General features: G+C 42.4%; 2 protein-coding genes across 2 annotated transcripts; one reads left to right on the top strand and one right to left on the bottom strand.

The window, feature by feature from the left end:
- Nucleotides 1-632: 632 nt before the first annotated feature.
- LOC135393937 (adenylate kinase-like) lies at nt 633-5,193 on the bottom strand. The gene is made up of 5 exons (XM_064624297.1): nt 4,844-5,193; nt 4,706-4,751; nt 3,702-3,892; nt 2,637-2,804; nt 633-920 (listed from the first exon to the last, which is right to left on the bottom strand). Exons 1-5 carry the CDS (start codon nt 4,973-4,975, stop codon nt 699-701), a joined length of 759 nt encoding a protein of 252 aa, XP_064480367.1. The 5' UTR covers nt 4,976-5,193; the 3' UTR covers nt 633-698.
- A 156-nt stretch (nt 5,194-5,349) lies between these two features.
- On the top strand, nt 5,350-7,618 carry LOC135393936 (ATP-dependent RNA helicase DDX24-like). Its single transcript, XM_064624296.1, has one exon. It carries the CDS (start codon nt 5,475-5,477, stop codon nt 7,506-7,508), a length of 2,034 nt encoding a protein of 677 aa, XP_064480366.1. The 5' UTR covers nt 5,350-5,474; the 3' UTR covers nt 7,509-7,618.
- The last annotated feature ends 1,539 nt before the right edge of the window (nt 7,619-9,157 follow it).

Genomic DNA, 9,157 nt, shown 5'->3' with positions numbered 1-9,157 from the left:
TCGAGAATACTCACAAAACCGAAACCGCAAACACCGAGCGCAAACGCCAATTTTACGCGCGTGCATGCATACAAAATGATTGTTTATACTGTGGGAATGTTTCCACTCATCATACATCACATGAATATGAAATTGTATTACCAGAACTGTTGTTCGGTGAGCTTGATAGGTTCGTTGAGCAAGAGACACGAAAAATGTTTGCAATTCCAAGTGGCTTACAAAAAAATTTCCACTTGAAACCACATTACAAAGGGGTTTTCAGCTTTTCAGGTGAACAATAGAGCTTTTGCAAATTGGCCCAGTTGGTCTGAAACATCAGCCCCAGAAGACAGCCTGGTTATTTTTCTCACTACTTCAGATTGCCTGGATATAGTTCTCCTGCATTTTCAGCTTGCCCTTGTGAATTTGGCTGACTTGCATCCATGAAAAACCTGCCTGAACACCACACGTTTTTTTTTTTTTTTACTTCTATACCACAGGCACAGTCTAGATGACAACACACTTTGATGGAATACCAAAAGCATCCGTTAACAATACATATTTTTCTGATGCGATGCAGTTTTACAATACTTTTTTTTTCTTCAATACTTATGCATAGCACCCCAGTAACAACACAACACTCTGACTCGACATTGCCATTCAAAATAACTTTTATTTACCCAGCTATCAGCCACAGCAATTGCCAAAGATCATGAGCATCAAAGAAACATGACGTAGTCTTTCTTCTTTGCTGCATCAAAGATGCCCTTGATCTTTTCAAAAACCTCCTTCGGAGGCTTTGTGGCGTCAATTCGCGTGTGCAGCCCTTGCTTCTGATAGTAAGAGACCAACGGTGTTGTCACCTTGTGGTACGATTGTAAGCGACGTTCGAGAGCTTCTACGTTGTCGTCGGACCTCCGTACTAGTGGCTCTCCAGTCACCTGAAAGAAGAAAGACGAGCTTGAGCTACTTTCCAAGGGCAGATAAATTAGGTAAGAGGAAATAAAGTTGCATCACATTACGATGACAGCAGGGAAAGGTAAGAGAATCATTTTCGTTTCCATTACTGCCTCCGTTACTGGAACGTATTTGCCTTCCGTTTCAGTTACCGCCACCATTGTTTTCATTTCCATTGTAGTTTTCGGTACCGCCCCAACCCCTTGTTGGTTTCTTTATTGTTTTTTTTAGTAAGCTTTGAGACTGTAACAAAACTTAATACCTTTAGGAATAGTATAATCTGAAATCTATTTTGAAGACTTTAGGGATACACGTGCACACAACAGACAACTTTTGTTCCAAAAAATATATTACATATATGTACATTGTTCCTTTGAACAGCTAATATGAATAATATAATGATAGTTCGGGGCTTTGTATCGTGAGACAATTGAGCTTGGTCTTGTTTCTAATTTTATGGTTTCTTTACTTATATGCTCCAGTTTAATAGTTTATTTCAGTTTTAATTGCCCAATTAATTTCTCCTAAGTGATACACTAAATGATTGAATAATTTGGGTCCTGCAGTGCCCAAATTATTACCGTAAATTTTCTTTTCTGTTTCAGGTGCTCTGAGTGTGCGATATCAATTTCTGTTACAGTTACCTGCTATATTTTCGGTACAATACTGTTTCTACTTCTGTTACGCTTTCTGTTACCTTTCACTGGATGACAGCTATTCTTGAGCTGCTGGAGCTCCCAACAGTGTCACTGATAAGGTTTGATTGGGTTACTGACAAGGGTCTTTAAGGTAGAACTGCAATCCTGTTTTGCTGCCACACAAACAGTTTGACGCGTTTCAAACAAGAAATGAATAAACAGCTTCAAATGAAGTACTATTTTATCAATACACCGGTTGCCTTTCTATCCATTACAGACTTTTTATAAAGAGCTATAAGAGCAGCACAGATGCCATTCTTACAGGCAGCTTGTACTGCTAGGCAGACATTCTGTCAGACAGATTTTTGTAACCAATAGATGACTATTCACATAAAACCCGTAAATTAACTTTGTATGTAAAAGTTTTTGTAGAAATATGAGGTAGCAGAATTGCAGCCAGTCATTATTTACCGTGGCCCTATTTTTTTTTTAATGTGAAAACAGTCACATAAAATTTCGCTACACAAATAAGCCACACATCAGTTGCACAAAAACAAAACAAACAAACAAACAAAAACACGACCTTCGCCTTTTACGGTTTATACAAGCCACAAAAAAAATTTATTTCGCCAGATCAGTGACTATACTCCAATCACCTTTAAAGGCACTGCAGGTTTTCCCGGCGATTTTAATCGAAGTTCCAGCTAAAGTAATCCGTGCCCCATAAAGTTTGCATGTCATATGGATTAATTTCGATGGCGCTTGGATTAAAATCATAGAGAAAACCTGTAGATCCGTGGCCTTCCGACACGAAATGCATGTTGTTCTCCCAGCGCTGGAGCTTGTTTCGGTTTCAGCTCACTTGCATGCCAAAATTTTGTGATCGATATTTCAATGTATTTACACTTATTGCACGATTTTTTCTTTTTAAATATAGTGTGCCTTTGAATAGGGACTGGCTGCACTCCTGTTATCTCACTTTTCCCATCTCACATCATGGTTCCATCTCCTCTTGACAAGTATTCCACCCTCATTGCTTTAAAAATAGCGTGAAATACTTACATCATCTGTCATGTACTTCTTGGGTGGGTTGAACTCCTCGTGATACGTTCGGCCACTAGGTACGTGTGTTAGTCGTCCAGATATCCTCTTCACGAGCAGCTTGTCATCAATTGCCAGCTCTACCACAGAGTCCAATGGACTATTCCGCTTCTTCAACATTTCATCCAGCTGCAAATAGCAGTGTTTGTGTTACACACACAGCCGCAATACACGATGCACAAAAACACCAAACTCAGCGACCTAGAGCACTTTCCTTTAGTGATGCCGTGAAATGAAGGCGGCTCCTGAAATCCCTCTGGTGAATTTACAAATCCCAAGATTTTTCGTACCAATTTAAAGGTGGCATCTTTCACGATTTTCTTATGACATGCTGCCCAACATTCATAGTATACTCAGCAGGGGTGGGCAATAACAGTAATTTTTTAATAGAATGTACATAATATTTCCGAGAACAAATAAAACAAAACATCAATCTAAAAAGTAATACGTTGATTGTAAGGCGTTAAAATGCGTAATATACTAAGACTTCTGTGTATTACGCGAGATTCTTGTATGTACTGATACTGAACCTGCAAGTTATCACGAAAGAAAATGCAGAAATTACACAATCTCATTAATATCTGGGACAGTTATTCCCCACCCACATTTTATTTTAGTCAAATAAAATAGTTGCCTCGTCTGCGACAGAGCGTTTGTGTAATACAGATACAATACTCAAAAGTATTACAGACATCGTGTTATAATACAACGTATTACTATTGCTGCCATCCCCGGATACTGAAGAAATCAATGGTATTTCGGCACTTCAAAGACACTTGAACGTGTCATCAAGCAATTAGATTGCACCACACCTGTAGACTAGAATGAGAGATGATAAGCCGAGCAGGTATTGTGGATCTTGCAGTGAGGGCTTCTGAAGAGCTCTTATCATGTATCACATCCAAATATATTTGCGTCCAACGCTTCAGTGCGATGCTTAAATCCGCCTAGTGTAAGGTATACGTCTGCCCCTTATGGTGGAGAGCAAAATCTTGGTGGAGACAGCACCAATTTGGTTTCCAATACCTTCTCTGCTTGGGTAATTGTTCGGGGAAATCCATCCAAAAGAAATCCGTTCTTGCATTCTGGGGTATCCAAGCTCTTCTTGACCAGGTTGACAACAACATCATCACTCACAAGGTTTCCCTTCTGCATAGTATCCTTTAATTGTCGACCTAGTACCGAGCCAGAGTTCACCTCACTTCGCAACAGGTCGCCTGCAATCCAGAAATTAGCAATTTCTTCGTGCACTGTTTCGAGATACATACAAGCATGCACCATTGTAATAGCTGAAACTAAGTTCGGTCGGGTCACTGCAATAATATCTTACGTTCAATAATAAGAGTGTGACTCTGAGATCCCTAACCTTCACATTCAGGAAGAGCAAACATAGCTTGTTATACAAGTGACCTTTCCTTAGAAGTTCCTCATGGTTATAACTATATTTCTGAGCTTTCGCCTGAGAAAATTGGCAGGTTGTTCAGTGCAGTTCGTCTTTTAACAAACATAAAAGATTTCTGGATACTCCATAAACTCAAGGAATTTGATAGAGTTACTGTGATAAATGTGAAGTACAATCAGAGAGAGAGAGAGAGAAAAAAAAAAGGAAGGGTAACCAAGCAGATATGCCAGTATATTATGCACAGTGTGTATTATATGGAGCCTGTGGAGTAAGAACCACTAGGAAATGTACGTAAATATCTGGCACTTAAATGTTTAGACAAATAGGAATGTCTACTCTCAGCTCTCATCTGATCACCACATTTGTGAATGAACTGACTCAGACGCAACCTCGGCCAAAGATAGTATGCGCAAATTTAAAGCCGAAACGTCGGAATCCTAGGTCTGCCACAACTTGGCGACAACAGCCTTTTCCTGGAAGTTCACTTCCCTGTCAAACAGAGCTGCCCAAACTGCAGAACATGCCGCCGTTATCAGATACCGCTTGCTCATTCGAAAACTGTTTAGTCTATCGTTGAGGTAATAAGGCATATAAAAATCAAGGAACCCGTGGTGGGTATCGAAGGTACCTGTTGATAAATGGCAAACGCAGTATTCCTTCCGTAATAGAGGACACTGAGGGCACGAGGAAAAAGAAACATATTTTAGTATCCTCCTGTTGAATGTGAACATCATAAGCGAGAAATACGAAACCTCATCGATCATACCTGTGTTCCTTTACCTGCTCCAGGTGGTCCCAATAAAATCGCGTTAACTCCTCTCTTACTTCGGTCTTGGTTGGGAACGTAGTCACCAGCATAAAGGTGTCCAACTTCTTGTGGTTTCGGTTGGGGCGCCATTTTTTTATGTTCTACTAAAAAATCGGCTTAGAGAAGAATGCTCTTCGTAGGAGGATTTTGAGACGATGGTGCAGGAAACAATTACGTGACCAGCGGCAAGTGTTTAGCCACGTTTACCGCTCACCACATCTGCTTTACTGCCGCACGGCGGTGTACCGGCATCCCGGCATTCTCCCACAAACGGAGGCACGAAGGAGAGAAAAGAGAAAACAAAAAGCAAAAGGAACGAAACTGGCAAATGGCCATTTGGTGGTCTAAAATCTTTTAGTCCAAGGGTTTACCTATGGTTATTCTGACGAATTATTATTTTGATAGGTATTTTGATGTGATAATAACGCTTTCTTTTCAGTTTTGCAGTTCTCGTAACGACACTGACGACACGACCACCAGGTGATAAGACCCATGCATGCTTGTTTTCCACGTGTGGTACGTCGCTTGCACTCTGTAGTCGATTGAAAACTTTTTTGTGGCAACTTGTAGTTCTTGCACCTCTTCGAAAATGAAGGACAAGGCTTCTACAATCAAAGCCAAAGCGAAGTGGAAGCCAGTAAAGTTCGACGAGGAAGAGCTGAACGATTTAGAATTTGAGGGGTTCACTGCTCTTGAGGAGCTAACAGACTACGAGATCGTCAAGGAAGGGAGGCCAACGTTGTCTCGGCGAGAAAAGTCAGTAAAGGATTCCACAAAGAAAAAACGAAAGCGGCAGGGAGCTGAAAAGCCTTCGAAACGAAAAAAGCAGGATCTCGAAGACGTAGAAAATGATCTCTCTGTCGAACCAAACATGGACGAGGAGGTTAGTGAAACCGCAGATGATGTTGACATGTCAGCCTGGCTTAATTGCTTTGTACCGCCAGCAGTGCTGAAAGCACTAGGAGAGCTCAAATTTACTAAACCAACGCAAATCCAATCCCTCACTCTTCCTTCTGCGATACGAGATCACATGGACATTATGGGGGCAGCAGAAACTGGCAGCGGTAAAACCCTCGCCTTTGGCATCCCAATCATTCACCACATCCTTGAGCAGAAGTCTCGAGTAACGGCTGACGCAAAGTCGAAACCCTTGTATGCGCTTATTTTAACGCCCACGAGGGAACTGGCAATACAGATAAATGCTCATCTGAAGGCCATTGCCAAGTACACAAGCATTAGGATTGTTAATGTCATAGGTGGACTGTCAATGCAAAAGCAGATCAGACTTTTAAAGAGACGACCTGAAATTGTTGTGGCAACACCAGGTCGCCTGTGGGAACTCATTGAGATGAACACTCCACATCTAACAAAAATCGAAAACATCCGCTACCTCGTAATTGACGAAGCAGACAGAATGGTCGAGAAGGGACATTTCGAAGACCTTTCCAAGTTACTGGCGCTCATAAATGCGATGCCGAGCGAAGGGGAAAAGCGAAGACGTCAGAATTTCGTTTTCTCCGCAACACTGACTCTCGTTCATGACATGCCGGATCGGCTCAAAAACAGGAGGAGGAAACGCAAGTTAACAGAGAACGATAAGCTAGAGAAGCTGATGCGGAAGATTGGTGTGAGTGCCAAACCAAAAGTCGTCGACATCACGCGCAAACTCGGGACGGCCGAAACTCTGTCAGAATCCCGTCTCATGTGCCCGTCGCTGGAAGAGAAGGACAGCCGCCTCTATTATTTCCTTCTCGCACATCCTGGGAGGACGATTGTTTTCTGCAACAGCATCGACTGCGTACGTCGTCTACGGTCCGTCCTCGAACATTTAAACTGTTCTCCTCTCCCGCTGCATGCCTCTATGGCACAGAGACAACGACTGAAGAACTTGGACAGGTTTCGAACAAATCCAACTGGCCTTCTCCTGGCCACTGACGTTGCCGCTCGCGGTCTTGATATTCAGGGCATCGAACATGTAGTCCACTTTCAAGTACCACGTACAGCTGAAGTTTACATTCATCGCAGTGGCCGGACTGCACGTGCAAAGACGGCCGGACTCAGCGTCATGCTCGTGGAGCCCAAAGAGCTGGCAACGTACAGAAAAATATGTCGTACATTAAACAGAGAGGAAGATCTTCCTGAATTCCCGCTTGACGTCGACATCTTGAATTCCGTGAGAGAAAGGGTATTGCTGGCGCGCAAACTTGAATCCGAAGAACACAAGGTTCGGCGACGTAACTACGACAACAACTGGTTCCAACGTGCTGCGGAGGAGATGGATATTGAGGTTGATGAGATCTTGCTGGACAAGCGCGGGGAGAAAGAGACGGCAGACGACAAGCGAAGGTTAAGCGTCATGCAGGCACAGTTGGCAAAGGTTTTGAAAAGACCACTTTTCCCTTCCGGATTTTCGGGCAGGTATTTGACGCAGCACGGAGAGCTGAAGCTCCCGAAAGCAGTGGGAGAGGAAAGAGCAGTAGATGCTGTTGAACGTGCTGCCGAGAAGAAAAAGAAATGGAGCAAGAAAGTGATAAGTACGAAGCTAAGTGAAAATGCCTTGAAGGTGAAGCAGAAGTTGAGGAGAATAAAAAAGAAGAAACAGTTGAAAGATGGTGGAGAATGATTCAAAGTGAAATACTATTTAAAGTGCTGAATAGTGTGCCATGAACGGAAGTGTCAGTGAAAAATGTTGGTGGCGATAAAAAGGAATAAATTACTTTTTAATGTATAATTTCGTAGATCTTTTATTACAAACCATATTTACATAGCGCTACCATACGTACCTGTTGACATCGCTGATAGGGGTTGCTGTCGTAAAGTCCAGAAGCAGCATTTCGCTTCCTTTTGTAAATTATCTGTAATGAATCCACCTTTAATCTAGTTATTGCAAACCTTCCGAAGATGCTACCTGTACAACATGTTGCTTGGAAACAAACAGTTTAGATGTCTATGATGACAAATACTTCATGTTGGTTTGCATTGTCCCAGACTTGCATATTGGAGTACGTGATTGCCTTGACTTATGTACCCTGTGTGGACAAATTAGCACTCTATTTTTTTGTAGTTCGAGTGGAGAAAAATGTGAATGAACAATGTTGTACGCTACATTTACATTGTTTTTGAGATAACTGCAGTACAGGATTTTCAAAACAAACAAAACAATTTGTAAAAGTTGTTATAGGGGACTACAGACCACAATAACTTGTGGTCAAAAATTATTTTGCTCCATTATTTTCGCCATCACAACCACCCCTCTCTTATGGAAATCAATACTGCATGTGCTGCTTACTACCCAAAATGTCTTACAAGTTCATTGATGCGAGTGAGCGAAAAAGAGACTTAAGGCAAAACCAAATACGGAAGTGTAGAAAATCCAGCAAAACTGTGAGGAAATGTTAAGGAAAAGGGCCTTAGGCACTTAACTTTCCCCTCTGAGTGCCACTCCAGAGGCACTTCCCTCAACATATAGAAGGTGTGTCTCCCCTATCTGCTTTTGTGTTAGAAGGGTACAATTCCATGCTCACAGAAATGAAAAAAAAAACAACAACAAAGAAACGATACAATAATTTAATCAATATAACAGAGCTTGCATGCTTAGTTCGTGTTTTCCCTTTTCCTGAATGGATCCTTCTGGTCTTCCAATAGACGAGTTCAGAAAATCCCAGTGCTCTTTGCGCACGCATTGCATCCTGGGCACTTGCTGAGCGGGGCAACGAAGAATAATCCTTCACATTTCGCTTTCGCTGACCTTGACCTTGACACGTCATGGACAATGGACCGGTAGGGAAGAAATCGGAACAGTTTGGAGGCCGTCCGTTTCTTTTCGTATTAGTAAACTCCCACAGTTCAAAGCGGCGCTAAGCATTCTGGGATTTTGTGAACTCTTCTATTACTCTATTGGCAGTGTGGAGAGTTGCTCTAGCAGACTGCTTTTCAGTGAAAGAGCCAAAACCTGTGCCTTGCTTAATTTTGGCAAGCTTATGGAGCCTCACTTATTTCCAGCCTCAGAACAGTTACTTTGGATGATCAGGTTAGGTACAGCTCGAAGCAGAGTTAACTTGAACGTGCCTGCGGAGCGGGAAGAGAGCCACCCTTGCGGCGCATAGGAGAAATAAAGGCAAAGAGCTTCTCGACTGTCCCACTTGTGCCGCGGGGGTGTGCGAACACGAGCTGTTGACTTGGCATTGCACTCAGGTGTGGTTTTCATCGCGATGTTTATCTGGGTTTGCGGCGATTACATGTATGTACCCCGACAACACAAGCAGGTCCGAG

This window comes from Ornithodoros turicata, chromosome 5 (genome assembly GCF_037126465.1).
Source record: "Ornithodoros turicata isolate Travis chromosome 5, ASM3712646v1, whole genome shotgun sequence".
Taxonomy (NCBI): domain Eukaryota; kingdom Metazoa; phylum Arthropoda; class Arachnida; order Ixodida; family Argasidae; genus Ornithodoros; species Ornithodoros turicata.
This window is presented reverse-complemented; position numbering and strand designations above follow the sequence as displayed.

What these genes read in the sequence shown, in the direction of transcription:
- LOC135393937 (XM_064624297.1), bottom strand. Translation starts at nt 4,975, where the DNA reads ATGGCGCCCCAACCGAAACCACAAGAAGTTGGACACCTTTATGCTGGT. An exon ending in GAGCAGGTAAAGGAACACAG is followed by an intron (nt 4,752 to 4,843) that starts GTATGATCGATG and finishes TCGTGCCCTCAG; the next exon opens with TGTCCTCTATTACGGAAGGA. An exon ending in CAATTACCCAAGCAGAGAAG is followed by an intron (nt 2,805 to 3,701) that starts GTATTGGAAACC and finishes TGCTATTTGCAG; the next exon opens with CTGGATGAAATGTTGAAGAA.
- LOC135393936 (XM_064624296.1), top strand. Translation starts at nt 5,475, where the DNA reads ATGAAGGACAAGGCTTCTACAATCAAAGCCAAAGCGAAGTGGAAGCCA.